Raw genomic sequence first — 22,479 nt, 5'->3', positions numbered from 1 at the left:
GCAACTAGCACAGTGCACTAAAGGTAAAGGTAATGGGGCCCCTGACCATATGGTCCGACTCTGGGGTTGTGGTGCTCATCTCGCTCTACAGGCCGAGGGAGCCTGTATTTGTCCGCAGACAGCTTCCCGGTCATGTGGCCAGCATGACAAAGCTGCTTCTGGCGAACCAGAGCAGCGCACGGAAACGCCGTGTACCTTCCCGCCGGAGCGGTCCCTATTTATCTACTTGCACTGTGGTGTGCTTTCAAACTGCCAGGTGGGCAGGAGCTGGGACCGAACAAAGGGAGCTCACCCCATTGCAGGGATTCGAACCGCTGACCTTCTGATCAGCAAGCCCTAGACTCGGTGGTTTAACCCACAGCGCCATTTGCTAAACAAGAGGCAGAAACATCCTTAAATTGTCTGCCACGAACCTTAGCGATTTTCAAGCTACGGTGGATTCATCTCTGATTTATATAGAAGAGCGACTCCTCCTACTGGAGAGAAGGCAAAAACCTTCCAGTAGGAGGCGTGGTCCACAGCAGGAACGTTTTCCTGCAGCATCTACACGCAGAAAGCCTTAGTAAATCAAATTTCCGTTTCCCCCTTCCATCCTTCTGCGAAGCCAGCATGTTCCTGTTTCTTCCCTAACCACCCAGGCACGCCCACCCGTCGCTTTCGGGTATGCGTGCAGTTCCTCCATTTTTCAGTTTAATTTGTCGCACTCCTTAGCATTCAGGGAAGCTTTTCATTGAAATCAATGGTACTTGCTTATGTGCAAATATGATCGCGATCGATCTGCAAGTAGGTTCAAGACCAAGGTTTGTAAGGCAATCGTGGCTGTCTAATCACTACCCAGCAAGGCTCGCGGGAGATTTCCTTCCCAATAAATGTTCTGTCGAAGTCATTACTTTTGCACGCAGCAGAATTTTAGAGGAATATTCAAAGATTAGGGTACAGTATGCCCTCCCACCGCTGTAAAAATGTTTTTGTGAGATTATAACTACAATGCAATAAAAAAAATTTAAAAGTAACGAAGCTGATCCATTGGCATGTTAGCTCCATTGGCATGTTGGAGTGAATCGGCATGTAAAAGACTGCAGCGTTAAAGGAATCTCAAATGCAAACGAGCGTTGCCAACAGACCAGAATCCGACGGAACGCCTCTAAGTTAAATCATCTGCGCCAGTGAAAAATGGCTGTTAAAGGAGCTTCGAAGAACCTCACAAACACCCGCCCTTCTCGGGTGGGAAGGCCCACTATTCTAATTGTGCGGGCAACCTCGTCCAATAGCTTTACTCCTTGCGCTCCGTAGGCGGGACTACCCCGCCGCCTTAAACGTGGGGGGAAGTAAAGGGTTGTTTGAAAACAGTCGCAAGTGGAGGAATCTGGTGCTGATCTGCCGAGGAGAAAACTAGGGGAGAGAGAGAGAGTTTGTGGGCCAGAGTTTTATGATCAACAGCTTCTGGGTAAAAGCAAGAGGAGGAAAAGGGTGACTTTCTCACATTTTCATTCTTTAAGTAGCTGGTTTAGGCTGGTAGTTCTTTCCCTCCCGCTGTCATTTGCTGCTGAAAAGAAACCCAGAGATGCAAAGCAAGCGGCGTGCGAGCTCGGTGCAAAAATGTGAGCGGAAATCCCCGTATCTGAGCAAAGGGAGCTGTTCCTAAACGGCTTCTCGGCAATCGAGTTAGGCTCCATTTTTTTAAAAAAAGCGAATTGATAATACATTTTGGCTATAACGGTTGGGAAAGGGAGATAACAATTTTATGAATGCTGGCTTAAAAAAAAAAAGTGTTTCGTCATACCCGATTTTATGCATGCTTTTTCGAAAATAAGTTCCACTGTATGCAATGAACTTTTGTCCCAGGCCGGAGTGGTCCCAGGCAAGGGAGTGTTTCCTTAGACTGCGCTTTTGGCCGATCCTGTGCAGTTCTGGGACATAAATTCCATTGTGTGCATAGATTTGCAAGCGAGAAAATGGGCACAAGACTGTAATCTATGGGCGGCATGTAACCCGAACCTCTGCATCTTTCCTCGGAAGGAAGCCCCTTTCAAATAAAGTGCATAGAATCGAAGCCTTACACACTTGTCGGCGGGACTTTTCACCTGGGTGGTTTGACAGCGCCGTCCTGTAGCAAGTCATTTCGGAAATCAGCCCAATGGCGTCCAATGGGGCATGCTCCTAGGTAAGCGTGCAGTGGAATGGTGTGCGCCTTGCTGCAGATGCGCCTAGTTGCTTTAAGTAGGATTGTGGTGGGTTAAATGAAGTGCTGCTATTACATGTCAGTGGTCTTCTATCGTTCGGTTTTTTGAAGGTTGCTGCTTTTGTGATCTGTTCTGGCTACTACTTGGGCTTGTTTAGATGCATCTAGACTTCCCACCTAATTTAATGGAGGCTTCGATAAACTTATGCAGGGTGCCTTCTGATTCATTTTCAGTTAGGGGCTAGTGGTATTGTGAAGTGCGTGGCGACGACATTGGGGTTTAGATGGCATAATTTGCAGGTACTGTAAATCGAGAGAACCAGTAAACTCCCTAACTGGAGGTAGGACGCTGCGTAGCACAGTTGCAATTGGCTAGTGCAACCTCTCTTCCAGAGACTTGCCAATAGGTTTCGCTTATCTTCATTGCCTGATTGGGAAGGAATGTTTTCCCCAGGTCTGATTGGCTAGCGACTTTGATGGTGTTTTGCTTTTCCTGCAGCACGTGGCTTGGCATTTGGTTTGCTGGAGTCATGTGGTGCAGTGCTATTTGCCTAGTTGGAGTGCGATACTGTATTTCTAAGAGAGCCTTTCTTTGTTTTCCTCCTGTTTTTTTTGTTTTTTTTTAACGCTCCCCTGTACCGCCCTCTCGGAATCCCCTTTTCCATTGGCTGTTGCGGGCCCCAGGGCGAGGCTGGGCCAATCAGGATCGGCCGCTCGTGGCCGTGTTGCTGGGCAGAACAAAAACAAACACCGTGTGGCGCAGCTCCGGGGCCGCCGCCTACGGTAATGCCCCCCACCCCACCCCGTCCTCAGAAACGTGAGCACGGGAATGGGGGCTCTCCCGTTAGGGCTGTGCCGTCCCACCTTTCGCGACGCCGAGCGGAGAGGGACGTACGTGTCTGCCTACTCCTCAGGAGGAGGAGGAGGAAGGGGCCCCATTTCCTCTCCTTTCCGCGTCCGTCATTTGGCCCGTGTATGGCCGCCCTGCCCCACCTTAGCTCATGAACCGGCCTCTCACGACCGATAACGCTCTCCGTAGACAGCGCTGGGCTAGATGGACGAACAGCCTGACTTGGCCTAGTGCAGCTTCCCGTGTATTAAAAGGGAGGGGAGAACTGCTGTTAATGCTGAGTACAGGCCGTATCATTTGTGGGGCCTCGCATCGTTTTACCACAGGAGTATATTTCCTTCAGGAAGGGCTTTCTCAGTGATGTGAAGACCATGCTCAGGAAAATCCTGCTGCTCTTTTTTTTTTAGGCCGGGTTTTGATTTGAAGGGTGGCAGTTGGGCTTCCACGCAAAAGGCAGTTTGCCTTCCACTGCTGGCCTCACCTAATGTGTAACTGCTGGAGAGCACTGAGGGGGGCCCTAGACTAGAGGCTGTGCTCTTTGTGGAGAAAAGTGAAAACCAGTATAGACCTAAGTCACTGAATGTGCACCTTGTAACATGCCCCAGAATTTTCTGCCGCACACAAGGGGTTTGTGGCAGACAAATCAATGTTGAAATAGTTAATTGATGTTTGAAAACCACCATTGTCCTGCCTTATGCATCAAATACCGATTCACTTACCTTTAAGCTTGCGTCTCAGCAAGCTAGATGTTCCTGCATTTTAATGCTTTTGGGGTCAGGATGAAGTTGCATTAATTTTTGTACAACACTCCCTCCACTGGATTATGTCAGTTTATGTGCACTGATATTCCCAACTTGTTCTTGGGACAACTGGATATCAGTACAGTGATTGTTATAGTTTTCTATTTCTCACAAAGATAACCCATTATGTTTACTTTTGTTACTAAATGCTTATCCTTAAGAATCTGGTTTAGCATCAGAATATCCCCTTGTGTGAAATGCAATAACTCATTGGACTTGGACGTTATATTACAGAATCCATAAGATATCATTGCCAAAACCGTCTTCTGAAGAATGAGAGCATTGCCTCACTTTGTAGTTGTTTACTATGCCACTTTGTAAGCATTATCTAAAGACACTTTTATTAGGGTTCATTAGTCAAGCTTTGGCATTTTAATTTAAGGCTTCAGCATACCTTAGTCCACTTACAATTTGAGTGACTACAAAAAGTATAACAATGTTATGAGTCGAAACAAAATATTTAAAAAACCCTTCCAGTAGCACCATAGAGACCAACTAAGTTTGTAATTGGTATGAGCTTTCGTGTGCATGACAAACTTAGCTGGTCTCTAAGGTGCTACTGGAAGGAATTTTTTTTATTTTGTTTCGACTACGGCAGACCAACACGGCTACCTACCTGTAACTAATGTTATGAGTGTCTGTTCTGTTTTATTGGATTGATTAGTCCTTGAGGAGTACAAGTTTAATGAAGTTCAAATAAATGAAGCCCCTGTAAACAACTTAAAGTTGCTTTTCAGGATACAACAGCCTGATTCAGACATAACAGCAAACCATAGCTTCCTGTTTTGAAAATGAATTGTAGCAAGCTTGAGGCCCACCACACTTCATCCTCCCATCCAGAAAAGGAGACAGAAAGATTTTGCCTTTGAATTTAAACTTACCACTATTCCGTGTCTGTGGTCTGTTTAAAGTGAGAGAACAAGCTATGATTTGAAACTATGTTTTTCTGGTTTGTTCTTACTCACTATAGGGTAAAGAAACCATAGCTCCTTCAATTTGGATGTCATAGGGAACTGTGACTAGTTTTACACTGAAGTTCCTTCAGGGAGGAGAAGGTACATAAACCTGAGGTATGGATGGTGCAGTTTAATATTGTTGTGGAAAACCATTTCCCCATTACATCTGAACCAAGCCAGTTTCTTCACATGGAAACATCCTCAATAAAGCATTTAATGATTAACAAAAGAGTTTTCATGACCATTTACTCTTTACTTAATTTGGATTATGTTTATATTATTTGGTAATCTGGATTAAATTAATTTGGCATTCAGGATAAACTGATTGGGTGAGGAGTCTGCTGCCATATACCCTTTCAGTACTCTGGAGCTACAGGACTGTTTTTGTTGTTGAGAATAATGATTTAATGTGTGTGGCTTGCTGTTCAGAAACACCATAGAGGAACTACAAAATTCTAAGTGCTGTAAGATCAAAAATGAAATGCCTCCTAAACCACAGTTTCCTTTACCATTTAAAGGTCTAGCAACAGATGTTACTTGAAAACTTTTAAAAGATCAACTAACCATACAACCACTTCCCTTTCTTATTTTTAAAGTGTGTGTGAAGTTGAACACAGGCAGTCATCTGCAGTAGGCAGGTTTTCCATATTATAGACTTCAGGCCTTCAAAAAAATATGCACTTTTAGAGAACATGCCAACTGTTCATTGCCAGCTGGAGTGTATGTGTAATAGCAATCATGAGCTATGTCTCATCAGATGCTTCATTAATTTTGCTGTTCTTGTAGCCTCAGGCTCATAGTTGCCACAAAACCAGGATGGTTTAGCAAGCTTGGCTTGCAGTATGTGGCAGACCTGTACTGTATATGTGCAGTCTGATGACTTACAGATTTCCAGGCCAGTAGTTTCCAGGCATGTAGCAGAAGTGAGAAGAGTTTTCTTAATGAATTTTGTTTTGTTCCTGTCCTACGTATCCCATTTACCCTTCTGTTAGAGTTAATTTGTATATGCTGCAGCACCGCACCTCATGGTGTTGGTATGTAGTACTTCTACAACATTTGTGTGTGGTTATGCTGTTAAACTAGAAGTTAATTCTGTGGTTTTGAACTAGTGGGTTACTATCTGGAACAAGGCTACCTCCAAGGATTCAGCATTGTCTTCCTCTGCTGTCCTAAGAGATGTATGGGGAGGGTTTTGGTTTGCTTGCCACTCCCTGCCCATGCTGTCACTTAGAAATTATTTTAATTTCATGAAGGGTTATACATTTGCATATCCACAAGATACTGAAGATACATAATTCCAATGTTAAATTATCATACATTTTTCTATATGAACAATGTGCTTTTCCTTTGGATTTGAAGGAGAGTTGATGCATGTAATGGAATACTCTACCAAGAGGACAGAAATTAATCTCACAAGCTAATAAATCAACTCTCCGATCTTCTGGCTTTTGAGAGATCTAAGGAAACTCTTCTATCGAAAGGAAAGTGCTTCAGAACACTGCAAACTTCTGAATGATTGGCTAAGGTAATGCTGAAAAACTCTTTGCTATGAGGTATGATGTGAAAGACCTGATGTCATAATCTCACCACTCAACAATGCATAGTGTTTGCTGGATAAAAGGTGGGGGAAGGAGAAAAAAACTTGGGTTAGATACTGCCTGGAAACCCAAATGAGACTGCTGAATGTTTAATGAAAGCTACACAGGTAAAAAATGTGATGCATGATATAAGATCTATTAGGATTATCTGCATGCTTTTCCTCTAGTAGAAGTATTGTAGCTATGCTATCTAAAACAAATGTGATTAGATTTGGATGATGCCAACTTATTTGAGAGTACTACCATGGGGTAAAACACTGGATGAGATGCAGGTTGGAGGTGAACAGAGAGCAACAGGAATTCCCAGAAGGTGGTGCTCTATTCTTAGATTGAAAGAATGAATACAAATAAAGTATCTTTTTTGTTGTTTGATCTGCATGGTATTTTGACAGGACTGATAAAATGTTGGAACATTTACCAAAAAACAGGTGCTATGCCTGCAAAATACCTAAGCAGAGCTGGTGCTATATAAATATTAAAACATGGTAGTAAGGCTTACAGCCTAAATAATTTCTATTTTGTTGATGTACATAGATGCAAATACTCACTAGATAAATAAAAATGCTAGTCTTAATTAAATTTATAGCTCAGTCCTGAACTTGGGTGGCAAACAAGTAACTTTCTCTTGAGTTCCACTGCAAAGTGGAAATAATGATTATAGGTTGTTTGGATAAATGAAGTAAAAAAATTTTTTATTATGTATTTATAGTCTGTCTATAAAAGCATATCAAGGCAGTATAGGTATGAGAATAAAATCAACAAAAATATGCGTAAAAACAAATACTGAGTGGGTTAAAAAAAGAAAATTCATATTACAAAGGCCTGTCTAAATAGTATAGTTTTCAAAAAATGTCTGATAGAAGGGAGGGATGATTCCTGCCAAACCTCTGCTTGTAGGAATTTACAAATTCTAAGCTTAAGAGAAGTCTTTGGAGCAAGAGAATAACTTGGCTGATTCAGTTTTAAATAATAAAAATAATAGAAAATTTGCATAAGGTTTAATGTTTACAAAATATTGTGTGTTACAATTTTATCAAAGAAAGTACACTGTACAGTTACAGTTTCTATAGTTCTAATTGCACTAAAATGTTCTATTTTGTGTTTAGGTCTGAAACAACAATATTAAACAATTTTTTGCGTTTGGTTCAGTTACTGTCAAACAGCTATGGAAATAGGAAATGAGCAGACATACAACATCAACTTAACAGGTAAGGAAGCAGCCCAATTCATTTGTGGTCTTTGACACTTGAAATGCTGCAAAATACATTTCCATTATAGAATGGAACACATAACTAAACTAAGTTTTCTAAAGTGAGAAAATTGTTCCTAATACTTATTTAAGCTCTGAGATATGCTACTGAGTTTGTTAATGAGTTTGTTCTAATTTTACAGTATCCTATTCCACCTGCTCTTAGATTTGCATGTTGCATTTTTATAAGAAGTTGAACTAGGTCTTTGTCGCTTATTATTTTCAAAAATCCCCTTGATTTCTTTTACTTTTGGAAAATACATATTCCTGTGTAAAATAACTACTGTACAATAATCAAGGCCCCCCAAAAAAATTCTAATACATTTATTAAAATATATATATGCCATCTTTCCATATTTGCATAGTAATTGTCCAAATCACAGTAAATAAAACAAATTAAAAATTAAAGCTTTTGTATAAATATCACATCTGTATAGCAATGCAAGCACAAGAAACACAAAAATACATTTAAGACACAGACACCTGTAGGTTTGATGAAAAAGATATGTCATAAGCTGTCCACTGTTATACATATGAATGTGGCTTACAAATATAAAAGGGGGAGTGTACTTCAGCCACATCGTTAAACAAGCCCTTCATGAATATAATTTGCAATAGGTAAACTACAATTTTGTGGCAATATATCTCACTGTGACTATAATACTGTACCATGTTAGCTTTTTTCAACTGATTTTGCCCCCTCCACCAAATGCCCCAGGAACCTTTCTTCTTGTTCACACCCAATAGTTTTCACTTTTGCAGGAGAGCTACAAGAACTAAATCTGTCAAGGATTGTTAAAAACTTTTTTTTTTTTTGCATAATGCTTAGAATGGCATTGGAACTTTTACCATGTTGGAAATTTGTGTGATTTTAAAATTACTTGCTTTGGTCAATAGCTAAACCTTCCTGTATCTTTCTGTTTTTGAGAACTGGATAGTCTGAGTGATACTCCATTTTCCGGTGATGAAGAAAATGGTGGAACTGAGGAAATAAAACCTGAAATCAATGGTAACTGGAACGCTGTAACATCTATTAATGAAGCTAAGATCAATGCTAGAGCAAAGAGGAGACTGAGAAAAAACTCCTCTAGAGACTCTGGAAGAGGAGATTCAGTGAGTGACAATGGGGAAGCACTGAAGAATGGAGTCACAGTACCAACAAGTCCAAAGGGAAAGCATCTGGATAGGCGATCTCGTTCAGGAAAGGGAAGGGGTCTACCCAAGAAAGGTTGGTGTGTTTTGAAATCACAGCAAACAGAAATAGCCTATTGAGAGTTTATTTAGGTTTAGATTGATCTTCATTTTGTGCTTATTCCTAAATGTTTTACATTAATTTGATAGCAACAAGAATATAGACACAGTAGAGATCGGCATAGTTTATATCTGCATGTATAATACTTTTCTAATTTAGAACTCTGAAATTTTAAGGTTCATAATTTTAATATGAACACTTTAAATAAATTTATTTAAATTTAAATAAAACAAACACAAATACTTGGAGACTTGATAATGACTGCTGCAGATAGCTTATGCTGTTCTATTTAGCCTGATTAAAAGTGATTGCCCCCTGTCTTGTTCATATTAGGAAGATAGTGAACAATGTCACCTTTGCTGTTCAGCTTCTGTGAGCCTTGCATGTGAATTTGAAAACTTGATTTCTATGAGAGGTTAGAGGGAAGTAATAAGACAAAAATAACACTGCCTTGTAGTCTGGTTCTCATCTTTGCTGTTAAACTATTTTTCAGGTGGATCAGGAGGCAAAGGTGTTTGGGGAAAACCTGGGCAAGTGTATGATTTGGAGGAAGTAGACATTAAAGATCCCAACTATGATGATGCTCAGGTAAGGAAAATGGTTAGTTTCCTCATCTGATGAGTGCCCCACCCCTGAACAGTTATTTCATCAAAAACTGATGATGTAAGTAGTCTCTGTTTTTCACTGACTCTTTCTAGTCTTGGTAAAAACAGAAATTGGGCATACAGTCCCTCTGAAAATCCATCTCAATTCTGTTTAGCCTCAGACATTTAATTCTGTGCTTAGTTAACAGCCCCTAGAGGAGGAAACAGCAGTGGCCCAGTGATAGAATCAGCAACTGGGAAAGAGCAAAACATAGGGGTTTGAAGCAGCATTTGCTGTGCCATTCTGCTCATCTGACAGATAAATTGTGAAGGTGGAATTGAAGTGTGGCTGAAGAACACACTGTGAGCCATTTTTCATATCACATCTTTAGCTATAGCTGCATTTCTCCATTTTTGGATTAGTGCAACAGCTTACCTCTTCCTTCTTGGTTGTTATAGAGAAGTTGAATCTGATGGCAGCAACTGAAAAGTACAAAGCCATTACTCATAGAAGCCTGACTGCCAGTATGAAAGGGATTATGAGTAGAAAGCCTGTGAAAGTTTTAGGGGAATTATATTCTAAAACTGAATTGTTCTGAGCCTCCCCAATATGAATTTTGTTTTATTAAATTTGTTGCACCTTCGTTTAAAGCAGGATAACTGTGTCTATGAAACAGTAGTTCCACCTTTGGAAGGAAGAGCATTTGAGAAAACGCTAACTCCAATAATCCAGGAATATTTTGAACATGGGGATACTAATGAAGTTGCGGTATGTCTCATGGCTTATATTTTGGAAATTACAAGCAAAAGCAGTGATTAATGAGATTTAAAATAGTTCTTTCAAGAGGGGGTACTTAGGTCCTTAATGTTACTTTTAAAATTTCTGTCTTTTATAATAATTAGTGGCATAAACATAGACTTTTATTAGATTATGAAATGTGGGTATGTTGGTTGCAGATTGGTTTGATGGCATCTAGTAATAATTTTTATTTATTATCATTGATTCATTAATTGCCTTCTAAACAACAGTCTCAAGGCACCTTACACATCAGATAAAAACAGTTAAAAACACAAAAGCAAGCCAGTATATTAAAACAAGACTAAAACCCTAACAAAGTTGACATTCACAGTAAAGACCAATTTGTCATTTTATAGGTAGAAATGGTACCTTTCTTTAAAATCCATATATTTAGATTGAACTCCTCTCTCCTGCTACTTCCACAAAAGTATAGTAAGAATTAAAATTGCTCCTGAGTGATTCCCAAATAAGTCATATTCACAGTAGTCTCATTGAACTCAGTTGACTTAAGTAACTTTCATCCATTGATTTCAGTAGGTCTCCTCTGACATAATTGGACAATTGTCCCTTATGTCAAAGGAGTTTAGTTAACTTGCAAACACATTAGGTAGAGAATTTCTCTTACTATATTGGTTCCATAAGAGAGGCATTCTTCCTTGCTTGTTTTTTTCTGTCATCTCTACTATAAAACTCATGTGCACTTGAACTAAAATAAAATGACTGCTTATTTTACTTTCCACATATTTAGGAGATGCTGAAAGACCTCAATCTTGGTGAAATGAAATACAGTGTACCAGTGTTGGCTGTATCATTGGCACTGGAGGGAAAGGCCAGTCACAGAGAAATGACATCTAAACTCCTTGCTGACCTGTGTGGGACAGTAGTTGGCAAACAAGATGTCGAAAAGTCATTTGATAGGCTTCTCAGAGAGATGCCAGAATTAGTATTGGACACCCCCAGAGCACCGCAGGTTTGTTTAAAATACCTATTTTTCTAGAAAAAGAGGTGCCAGAACTCGCCATGAACGTCTCCCTTGTTCTCCTATAATGGCAATGGCATCCACTTGAGAGCTGACGGAACTGAGTTGCAGCGAGTTCCAGCTGAAAAAAGCCTTGCCTATTATTAATTATAATTTGTTTCTGTGGTAACATCTATTGCTCACATTTATTTAAGTACTTTTACATAAAGGTACACAATAAAATCTTTATCTAAAGTTTTGATACCCCTAATTGTTAAATCATTGGAATTTATATGCAAATTCCATCACGGCACAATGTACCTTCACTTTCTGTGTCCCAGAACTCCTTGTCTTCCCTGCTACCACCCAATGTATTGTATTATCTTTTATGTATTGTGCCAATATATTCTTATTTATAGTCATACCTCATGTTACGTTCGCTGCGGGATACGTCTTTTCATGTTGCGAATGGGCCGAACCTGGAAGTCCCGGAACGGGCCTCCAGAACGGATCCTGTTCGCAACCAGAGGTGCCACTGTATTACATTTGTGGCTGCATGTAATTGGCTCATCTGTTTATGTAAAATTAAGAAATGTAGGCAGCTGAGGTGGCAGCGCTGCCTGTACTGCTGTTTGAACCAGCCCGAGGGGGGAACAGCAAGGGTGCTTGGGTATGGCTTCCTTCTCCCATTTTGGGGGTGTACTACTGCTTTGCGTGACATTGTGACTGATCAAAGAAACCCTGTCTTATCTCAAATTTAGTCTGTAAGACATATTTCTTTTTCATGGCAGTTGGTGGGTCAATTTATTGCAAGAGCAGTCGGAGATGGGATTCTTTGCAATAGTTACATAGATGGTTACAAAGGCACTGTGGATTGTGTCCAGGCTCGGTAAGTGCATTGCCCTTCATAGCTGGGGTTTGCAGTTAAAGGTGATAACCCAGTAAAAATTCTGTATTTGCCAGGTTTATTTGCTACTATTATAGTAGCTAATAATAGTTTCCTGCTGCAGGATTATTTTGGGAAATAAACTAATGTGGCTGTTATATTCACTGTTTAAAACTTTGAATGTGTGAACAATAATTTGAATTGGATTGATGATTTGTAGTGAACAAGCTACAGCTTTTTGACCTAAGTTAATGCTGAACACAAGTTACTGGACCCCATAAATATTAGGTCACTTTGTTACAATAGCAGTCTTGGTGTATAAATCTTGCATCTCATTGTTAATGCAGATTTCTACAGTGTAGTTTAAAGGCTTCAGTCATAATGGTGAATGTATAAATTCTTAAATATGTTTGCTTTTATTTGCAACTCTCCATTCTCTTCACAGGGCTGCTCTGGATCGAGCTACTGTATTGCTGAGTATGACCAAAGGTGGAAAACGCATTGACAATGTGTGGGGATCAGGAGGCGGGCAGCAGTCTGTAAAACATCTTGTTAAAGAGGTAGGTAATTAAGTTCAGCTGTTCATTAGTGGTTAACTTTTATATCAAGTTAACAGGGCTGGTTCAGTGTTACATGGGGCCCCTTGACAACATGTTTTTGGTCCTCCCACTCTCCTGCTGCACCTCTTAAGCAGGCCTATTGTTTCCTGTTGCACCATCTAAAGCAAGCAAGGCAGAGATGGGAGCAACTCCTGCCCAGTGCCTATGCCACATCTTCTCAACTTGCTCACAAGCTGTCTTTCAGTGGTATTCTGCTACCACTGGCTGCCTTTCTTTCTTACATGCTGTCTGAGTGGCCCCATTGAGTGGTATCCTCTGTTCTGCCACAAAACTGAGAGTGCAAGTAGGAAGAGACGTAGGGTAAACTACTGGACAAAGCAACTGCTGCCTCTGTTTTCCCCTCTAGTTTACTAATGCATTATATATTATTAAATTCATGATTATTCATTCATGATTACATATGTACTGAACAATATTTCATTTCCATTTCATTTATATCTCATTTACAATAATTAATACATAATTTATCTTTTGGGATCGTGCCTGCATTATATAACAAATTCATATTTTTTTTGTATTTATCAAGAAAGCATTGACCACTGTGCCATAGAGGGTGCTCATCAGTAAACATTTACTTTAGAAATTGAAATACATTATAGATTTCAGAATTGTAAGCTTTTTAACATCTGGTCTTACACATTTCTGTATTTTTAATCTACTAGATTGATATGCTGTTGAAAGAATACCTTCTTTCAGGAGATGTTTCTGAAGCAGAACGTTGTCTCCAGGAGTTAGAAGTACCACATTTTCACCATGAACTTGTATATGAAGTAAGGCAGGATTGAAACTTTATTTTTTATTTTAATTTCTACAACATAGTATTGTAACTGTCGTTGGAAGTTTAGTTCTGAAGTTATAAACTTTAACATGCATAATGATTTTTATGTTGAAGGAGCTTTATTGAGACTTTGGTGGTACTATTTTACACTTGCCTGTAAGCTGACAAAGATGCTTCCTACCGTAGCCTGTGTTACATAGTCTGTACTTTTTATACTAGTTTATTTCCCTAATAAGATGCCTGGTAAATAAAAAGACTGAAGTTCCTTCTTAAGTAATTCATTGACTACCTCTTACTTCATTTTCAATGAAGGGAATATCAATACTGCATATTGTTCATTTCAAAAGAGAATGTTTTCATATGACCTTTGGCTTCCTTTTATACTTTATACTGGCTTAAAAAACATGTTTCTCTATTAGACTTATGGGAATTTTTTCTCTTCTCAGGCTTGTTTCCATAATATCCTTTTTCCTCTGCAGTATAGTTATGTTTGTTCCTTGCTTAAAATATGTACTTTCCCACCATTTCTACCTGAACATTTAATTCATTTGATTTTACATTTTAGGCAGTTGTGATGGTTTTGGAATCAACTGGAGAAACAAACTTTCAAATGATGCTTAATTTGTTGAAATCCCTCTGGAGGTCTGCTGTCATTACTATGGACCAAATGAAAAGAGTAAGTGTGCCTAACAGATTTCCAAGCATTTCCTGTTAAATATCCTTATAGCTGAGAACAGTAAGTTGCATTTATTTGTGTATACTAATTGGCATTAAATGAACAGCCCTAGAATTAGATTAGGGAACACAAATTCTGACTTCATTACAGAATTTGAGGGTTTTTCAATAATATTTTTAAATAGAAAAGCTAGAAAGAATGTAGAAATCTGTCTTGTACCAAGTTAGATTAGTTGTCTTAAGTTTAGTAATGGTGGCTCTATTGTCACCTGCTACTTAATATTCAGGGGCAGATCTACTATGAAACCAATGAAGTTTAAGCTTCAGGGACCCTAATCCTGGAGGTGCCCCAGAAGACACTTTAGTCCACATTGCTTAAAATGTTTGGTTTTTGTAGACCGAATTTGAGTCACACAACTCAAATCATTCTATGATGCATCATGCAAGTATATAACATTTCCCTAATTTTCATCTCCCATAACTTGAAGACTATAAGGCATAGGAATTTTTTTATTCACACCAGAGACTTTGACACATGAGATAATCCAGTACAGCAATTTTATTCAAAATGTGAGATGTAGTAGTTGTGATGATGAACTGTCATGGAACAACCCCATTGAACAAGGTAACAGTGGTTACCCGGACTTCATTTCTGGTTGCGAAAGGGTTTACAGTTTAAGCTCTAGGGCCGCAAAACTGTAGGTCTGCCGCTGCTAATATTTTAACTGTAGATATTGGGGACTAAATTAGTATGAAGTCTGGCAACAGATATAAAAGATATATAATTATATATATTTAAGTGAAAGTTAAAGGTAACATACCTGTAACGGGGAGGGCTTACAGAGAACAACCCCCCCCCCATCCAAAGCAGCTCGTCTCCCAGCAAGTCATGAGAGCGAAGGGTCTGAGGGAGGGAGTCAGGAAACGGAAAGAGTGCCAGGGCTCTGGCAACATCCATCGGCAGGGAGAGAGGGAAAGAGAGGACAGGAATCAGTCAGACTGGAGACCTTTCCCCCCAACGCCGGAATTGAGGAGAAAAGGGAGGCGCTTCTCAGTTCCGAGGCTTTTATGTTGGTCCAGAACGCGGAGGGGGGCAGTGCAGGAATCTGACTCGAGCGAGTAGACATGAAACCAGCAGTTTGTTACACTGTAAATAATGTGCACTAATGAAAACTTCTGAAAGACAAGCATGTGGAAGGTCGTTACTCAAGAGTAGTCACAGCAACCCTGACAATACCCATTTAGATAGAAACATTTTTAAAGTTTACTTAATTTATACTGAAAATTCCTGAGATAATGAATTTTATCCTAATTTTGATGTTGCAGGGCTATGAACGGGTTTACCGTGAAATCCCGGACATTAATCTTGATGTGCCACATTCATACTCTGTGCTTGAACGGTTTGTAGAGGAATGCTTTAGAGCAGGAATAATTTCCAAGCCAATGAGAGACCTCTGTCCTTCCAGGTACATACTTAAGAATCACTGTGTCAGAGAGGTAGCTGAGCAGCAAATTAAGTCCAAGGGGTGTAAACCTGGCTAGTTTGTCAACAGAATTTAATCAAGTCAGATTGGCAACTTATTTTTTTTCTTCTTGCATGGTAGTACAGGCTGTTTTAGGACTGCTGCTGGCTAAAGTGGGTGGAATAGCTTGGAATCTCTGATCCAAACTTCTATTCTAAATCCAAGTGTGTGGTTTGAAGGCCCAAGAGGCCAATCACCTTGTTGAAGTGAATTAGGTCTGGTTCTAGTCAGTGCCTGAATGGGTGACCACCTGGGAACTACGTGTTTCCCACCTTGGGTTCTACAACTGAAGAAAGACAGCAAATAAATATGAGAGTAAGACTGTATGGATATTTCACTTGTGTTCATGTTGCTACATTGTGCTTTCTCAGATATTGCCAATCTTCTTCTGTGCTGTAGCTGCTTTTCTTTCCACTTCTGCTAGGATGATTGGGGGTCAGAGGAAACTGGTTATTAAATCACTTTAATTTTCATAACTTATTATAACCCTGTTGAAGAATTCTTAGATTCCTGCAGAATAAATGATTTTGAAGCATAACCCTCGCCAAAACTAGGATATTAACTAAGCCGATTCTGGAATCTCAATCTATTCTTAAATGTCAGAGTAGGGTTCTCCTTTGTAGATTCCTGGCTTTCCTCCCCTGCCCCCATCAGATTTCGAACCCAACAAGCAGCTCATATGCTGCTAATAGAACAGAGCAAACACAAGTGTCTATAATTTGCATACATATAACTAACCACACTGCTTTGAGGGCGATTTACAATTTCTTTGATTGCAAATTAACTTTCTGCCCTCCTCTTCATATGGCCAAGTTTAAGGGATATACTGAAAGCTTATTGTATATTTAATTTTAGGGGAAGGAAGCGCTTTGTAAGTGAAGGAGATGGAGGCCGCCTGAAAGCTGAAAGCTACTGAATGAACAAACTCTTGCAGCTGTAGATGTTTAAGGGAATATATATATATATATATATTCTATAGTAAGAGTTGTTTAGCACAGTTCATTTATTTTTTAAGAGATGCACTTGTTTTGGGGAACAAATACCCTCTGACGGTTTTATAAACTTTTGTTCACAAGGGAAATTCTTCAGTTTTCTTTTCTCTGGATCTATAGTTGGGACAGAACAAGTAACAACCTTTCTGTGGAAGTTTGATAAAATAAGCTATTTTGGAAGTGCCATATGTTTGATCTAATCATTCCATGTTCTGCATTGATGCCTGCCTACCACTCCTTTGCTTTAAGGACAGTGCTTTTATAGTGAAATCACTGGTTTATACAAAGCTTTATAGAATGGTTTGTTAAGCTGCTGGAACCCTATTTTGGCTGCTGCTGGGAGAAAAAAGTTTTTTTCTTTGTTTTAAAGAATCTAAGAATTTAGTTTGATCATAAGATGTATTCATCTTTTTCCAGGGGAACAATTGATTTGCTCTTAAATTAATTCAGCAAATGGTGGCTGGAACATCTATTTTTTCTACAATACTGGAAAAACGAACAGTTCTGATAGAATGTATTGCAAAATAAACTTTTGTGAAGCAGATTTTTGCCTTGTTTTCTTAAACAATTCTAGAAGTACATAATCATTTACTCTTTACTCTATGGTTCATCTCCTAATCTGCTCCTAGAGGACCTCTACCTGTGGCCCTTTGTGTTATCTGCTTAAAGTGCACTTTAGTTTAGTTTTATTGTATGCCGCAACCCCAGAGTCAGTCACGACTGGACTTACGGTAATGGTCAGGGGTCGCTTTACCTATTGTATGCCAGCATCATTACTCTACAATGAACTAATCTTGGAATAATTTAACTGATTCATCCTAAAAGCTTGCCAAGCACAGAAATGGTTTGCATTGCAAGAAAGAGGCCACCGCTGACATAAAATTGCTGATTCTTTTATGCATGGTTAGTAGGGGTGTGCTATTAGCAGACATGCTCCCACTCTTAGCTTATTATGGTACATTGATATGTTTGCACCAGTGTTAATGCTAGTCTGTAACAAGCTTCAAACTAGTTTGCAGCCATGGTTAAAAGCCCTAGTGTGAGAATAAATGCAGACATAAAGTTGATGGAAGATTAGCTGTAAAAAAAGAGAAGTGTAGAAGGATGAGTTGGTTCTGCTACAGAAGACTGGGAAATTTTTGGCTGTATCCAGCCACAGCTGGTACTGACTGGCTCAGTTAGAATGCATGCAGAGCATGTTTCCTTCTTACATGAAAAGCTATTCGACATATAAAGCAGAATTCAGAGGCAGCCCCACACCCAGCAGTATGGCTTTCTGCCAGGAAATGGAATAACAGGAGCCAGCCTGTCTTTGCATGACCTTTGCCAGCCCTGAGTCCAAGAAACCTACAGCCTAAAGTTATGGTACCAGTACTTTACCTTCTACAAGTAATCTCTGCATGTATGTGAATTAGAATGGATTTTTTTTAAAAAAACACCTTAAATTCTCATGAACCTAGACATGTCTACATACAGAAGGGTGTGCACTGAATGTTTTCATTGTTTCATTGCATCAATGCAATAGTGACAGTACAAATGAATAATTCAACACAACACAAAATAGTATTTAGCATATTGGTATATTTAACAGTATAGAAACAAGTTTTATAGTAGTCTAGCGGAGAAGTGTCAACCTTTCTAAACCTAAACCTTGGGGAAATTGCTCAGCTGATCTCTGCAGAAAGCAGCTTTGTCAGCCCAATACACTGCACTTTGCTGAGCACAGGGCTGGCAAAGCCACTTGCATTGTGGTTCCCAAGTGTTGCACAAGGGACTTGGGCTGGTGGGTGTGACAACCCTCATGGCAATCATCCAGCATCATTATGATATTAGGTAACAGGCAAATTAGCTGCCACCTGTCAGAGGTGAACGATCTGACCAGCTGGGCCAAAAAGGTTCCCCATGCTGAGTATATGTAAGGCTGCTAAGTTGACCTCTGATGTGAAAAACAATACAGAAATCCTAGAGCAGGATTTTGAATGCCATTTTTAAAAAGATTGCCTGGATTTAAATGACTACATACTTGAATATATTTTAAAAGGGAGTAGTACAATTGGGAAAATCTGTAAGAATCTACAACTACTATCCTGTTCATATGAAATTTCTTTGGAAACAGAGCATTGCTACTTCACTATTGTTTTACACAGCATATCATATTGCTATATACATTGATACAGCAGTACAGAAAATCCATTTAAGTAAACTATTGAATGAATTCGGAGTTTGAACATTGCTGAGCTAGTAGTTCCTGCTGTCGAATAGTTTCCTGTGCTTCACGTTGCATTTTCTCAAGCTTTTCTAGGGTAACTGACTTTAAAGGTAGCAGCTTCGGCTTGCATAACACCATAGTAGTCACATCTTCTACTGCTAACATCCCTAAAACAAGAAAAATTGAGAAACCTAAGATAATTACAAAGCTCATAAAATATATGTTCAAGAATATATCTGCCAGTTCAAACACTACAGTTCCATGTGGATGCCACCAAACCCACTTCTCTGTTATTAAGCTGTGTAGAGTAGTACACATGGAAGTCTCCATTTAAGCACCTCACATTTTTTTGGCAGCTGCTGGTATAGTACTGTACTTGCATCAAAGCTTTTCATTTTATTGGGCCATTCGTGTACTAAAAAAATGAAGTTCAAGTGTGATACTAGCCCCTTCTCCTGACATCAAGTGTAGTAGGCAGCATATAGACAATAGCACAAATATGTTTCAATATAAGGGTCAAAGGGCAAGCCTAGCTGAAAGAACCTAATCATACTACAGTATTATTCACCATCTGTTAAAAATACTTAAGGGGAGATAGATAACACAGGATGCAGAGCATGAAAGAGCTAAACAGGTGTAAAACTATTAATAGTTATAAAACAGGCTACTTCTGTGAAAAGAATAAAGGCTCTGTAATCCTCGGTAAGGAAGCATTCAGGTCTCAACATAGTAACAAGGCCAGTGGTAAACTGTTACCTTGAAGTAACATGTCTGATCCTGTGCTACATATTAACATACTTACATGGAAATATCCCTGCAATATAATGTTTCTCAGGCATCTGTAGATGGCCAGAAAGAACATCACATCAATTCTGAGAGTATTTCACTGCTGCTGGTGAGCTACCTGGTCCAATTTAAGGTATTGGTACTATTATACAGACATCCTAAATGCTCTAGGCCCCCAGGTACTTGAAGGAACACCTTTCTCAGTATGCCCCAATGCACAGTTTACAATCAGAAAGAGACTTCTTATAATACCATTGCTGTAGATGCCTAGGAGGGTGAGAATGCACAAGAGAGCTTCTTCTGTGTTCACACCCTGTCTCTCCAGACAGTCCCCTTCCCTGCCCATGTTCAGATGGAATTTGACTACAGTTGTATTTGTCCAGAGCTCCAGAAGGCAATAGGTACATTCAGGCCCTGTTTTTTTTGTAATTGTCCTCATAAATTATAGTATCGTATACTGGCTATAGCAGGCATCCCCAAACTTCGGCCCTCCAGATGTTTTGGACTACAATTCCCATCTTCCCCGACTACAGGTCCTGTTAGCTAGGGATCATGGGAGTTGTAGGCCAAAACATCTGGAGGGCCGCAGTTTGGGGATGCCTGGGCTATGGTTTCACCAGATTGCATCCTGTTAGCTGCCCTGAGCACGCTGTGGGGAGAAAGTGCAGGATATAAAATCTTGCAGTGCTGATAAAGAATTTGCCAGAGGCCAAACCCTAAGAGTGCTACCCACCTGTAGTGTGATAAGGTGAAACCCCATGCAACCTTTGTAACTTGGCAAAAAGAGGGGGGGGGATCACAAGAGGTAAGCAGAGGGAGACGCACAACAACAGCCACTTGAGAAGCTTGGCAAGTGCACTTTGATGAATGCTTGGGTAAGTCACTCACCTTGCTTGGGCAGCACCTCCCGAAATTTTAATTCAGACATTCTTCTAGTGGCAGAATTGAAGAACAACCACCATCAATCAGTCTAGGATTAGAAATCATGGTATTATTGTAAAGGTGAACATTGCATTCCTATATTCCCCTTTCCTCTCTTAGCTTAAAGCAGATAGGCAGCTGCAAAATCTAACTTCAACTGATCCAGGATCTTCATAAGGCAGGGCTGCCCTAGAACTTGCTTAATGAATGTTAGCTCAGGCCTGTTTAAGCATCTGCTGGAGATGTTTGGGAGAAACTAAACAACCTCGCCTTGCAAATGCAAGACCTCTCAGGAGCTACTGCACTGCAGAGGGTTGGACTAAATGGCCCTTGGGGTCCCTTCCAACTCTACACTGGGTGAAAAAGTTGCCCTGAATATCCCGCTTCGGGGTGGGGGGCATTTTAGTACTAGGAAAGGAGGGGAAAAAAACCTTATTTATTTCTCCACAGTACCGTACGTGCGATTTTTCCACGTCCCCCATCACGTCCTGCCTTACCCACTGCCATATCGCACTTTAAAAGCCCCAAATTGAAACAGTTCCTCCTTCCTTGGCGCCCCTCCCTCCACATCCCTGCTGCCAACGTGCCTCACCTGCCTTGCCTCCCCGCTTCTATTTGCCGGGCTCAGCTGCTCAACCCGCAGCGGGGACCACCATAGCAGCCCAAGGGCACAGGAACCGCCTCAACCACCCGCGACAAACACTTCTGGTTCTGCGTCGAACTCGTGGCTCAACCGACGCAAGACGGAGCATCATAGAGATCCCAAGGAAGAGCGGTTCCCTTGCTTTGGAATAAGGCATCTTCCCCGCACGTGGTGTTCAAACGGCAGCCGGACGTGAGGACTGCCCCCTTTTCCTCAGGTCTCTAGGCCAACCGCGCCTAGACACCTTTTTTATTGGCCGAAAGGGCAGTAACGTCTTCGTTACTACTAGCAACCAAGGGGCGGGTTCCGATAAATGAGCGGTGGGCGATGCGATCCGCGGGGGCGGGGAAGCGGTTGTTCCAAGTGTGACGCAGGTTGCGTTCCATCGGGACCCGCCGCCCCGCCCCGCCCCGCCCCGCCCTCTCTCGCGTTTCCTGGTAGACTTCGACTGACGGAGACTGTGCACTGGGGCGTCTGGGAATGGAGCAATTGATGTAAACACAAATAGCTTGCAAACGGCCACCCGGGGCGTCCACGGGTCAGGCGTGGCTTAGTTCAGGAGAGCCTCACCCCGGCTCTACTCTCTAACGCTTGCATATCTGCCAAGTTCTCCCTTTTTTAAAGGGAAATTCTCTTATGCTGAATAGGCTTCCTCGCGAGAAAAGGGAAAACTTGGCAGCTATGCACTTTTCTAAAAGGTTCCCAGAGCCCCTAAACATGTGCAGAATGCCCTTCCGCTCTGTTTCAGGGTGCAATCGTCCGCACACTTTTCAGGGGACACTGGCTAACTTCTGAGCACGGTTGCAGTTTTAACATGCTGCAATGGATACACATTCTCATTCTTGCCTAACCCAAGAACTCCCCTCCTACCTAGAAGCTTAATTGTTTGTTTTTAAAATAATAATCCTGTTTTATCCTCTCCCCCTTAATTGCAAATTTAGTTTTATTGTTTGCATTGTCAGGATTGCTTTTAATTTTTGTTGTGGTTTATATTTTTATATGTAAGCCACCTTCAGTTTTACTTTGTTGTGGAAATGGGGGGGGGGTACCAAACTGCGGGAGGCGGTGCAAGACAGGAGTGCCTGGCGTGCTATGGTCCATGGGGTCACGAAGAGTCGGACACAACTAAACGACTAAACAACAAAATAAATGTAAAATAAATAATAAATGCAGCATTGTATTTTGAGGTTACAAAGAAACAAATCCCAGCTATAAAAA

The 22,479-nt window shown here is 40.5% G+C and overlaps 1 protein-coding gene and 1 long non-coding RNA gene across 36 annotated transcripts; one reads left to right on the top strand and one right to left on the bottom strand.

The window, feature by feature from the left end:
- Positions 1 to 1,357: 1,357 nt before the first annotated feature.
- PDCD4 (programmed cell death 4) lies at positions 1,358 to 17,246 on the top strand. Of its 35 annotated transcripts, none has more exons than XM_088670614.1 (14): positions 1,358 to 1,447; positions 4,803 to 4,902; positions 6,148 to 6,313; positions 7,493 to 7,594; positions 8,564 to 8,863; positions 9,381 to 9,475; positions 10,127 to 10,240; positions 11,019 to 11,240; positions 12,020 to 12,117; positions 12,560 to 12,674; positions 13,397 to 13,504; positions 14,078 to 14,188; positions 15,514 to 15,653; positions 17,120 to 17,246. In XM_088670614.1, exons 4-14 carry the CDS (start codon positions 7,552 to 7,554, stop codon positions 17,145 to 17,147), a joined length of 1,374 nt encoding a protein of 457 aa, XP_088526740.1. In that variant the 5' UTR covers positions 1,358 to 1,447; positions 4,803 to 4,902; positions 6,148 to 6,313; positions 7,493 to 7,551; the 3' UTR covers positions 17,148 to 17,246. The 35 variants fall into 35 exon arrangements, with proteins under 35 accessions (XP_088526740.1, XP_088526735.1, XP_088526723.1 ...); XM_088670609.1 differs by having other exon boundaries at positions 10,124 to 10,240; XM_088670597.1 differs by having other exon boundaries at positions 10,124 to 10,240; positions 16,566 to 17,246.
- Positions 17,247 to 20,240: 2,994 nt separating this feature from the next.
- On the bottom strand, positions 20,241 to 21,281 carry LOC148685670 (uncharacterized). Its single transcript, XR_015950232.1, has 3 exons — positions 21,211 to 21,281; positions 20,586 to 20,667; positions 20,241 to 20,346 (listed from the first exon to the last, which is right to left on the bottom strand). It is a non-coding gene; the product is annotated as an uncharacterized LOC148685670 (long non-coding RNA).
- Between the last annotated feature and the right edge of the window lie 1,198 nt (positions 21,282 to 22,479).

Source organism: Zootoca vivipara, chromosome 5 (assembly GCF_965207765.1).
Source record: "Zootoca vivipara chromosome 5, rZooViv2.hap1.1, whole genome shotgun sequence".
NCBI lineage: Eukaryota > Metazoa > Chordata > Lepidosauria > Squamata > Lacertidae > Zootoca > Zootoca vivipara.
Note: the sequence above shows the minus strand (reverse complement) of the source record. Positions and strands in the feature narration are given on the sequence as shown.

What these genes read in the sequence shown, in the direction of transcription:
- PDCD4 (XM_035133021.3), top strand. Translation starts at nt 7,552, where the DNA reads ATGGAAATAGGAAATGAGCAGACATACAACATCAACTTAACAG. An exon ending in ATACAACATCAACTTAACAG is followed by an intron (nt 7,595 to 8,563) that starts GTAAGGAAGCAG and finishes TCTGTTTTTGAG; the next exon opens with AACTGGATAGTCTGAGTGAT. An exon ending in GGGATACTAATGAAGTTGCG is followed by an intron (nt 10,241 to 11,018) that starts GTATGTCTCATG and finishes CCACATATTTAG; the next exon opens with GAGATGCTGAAAGACCTCAA.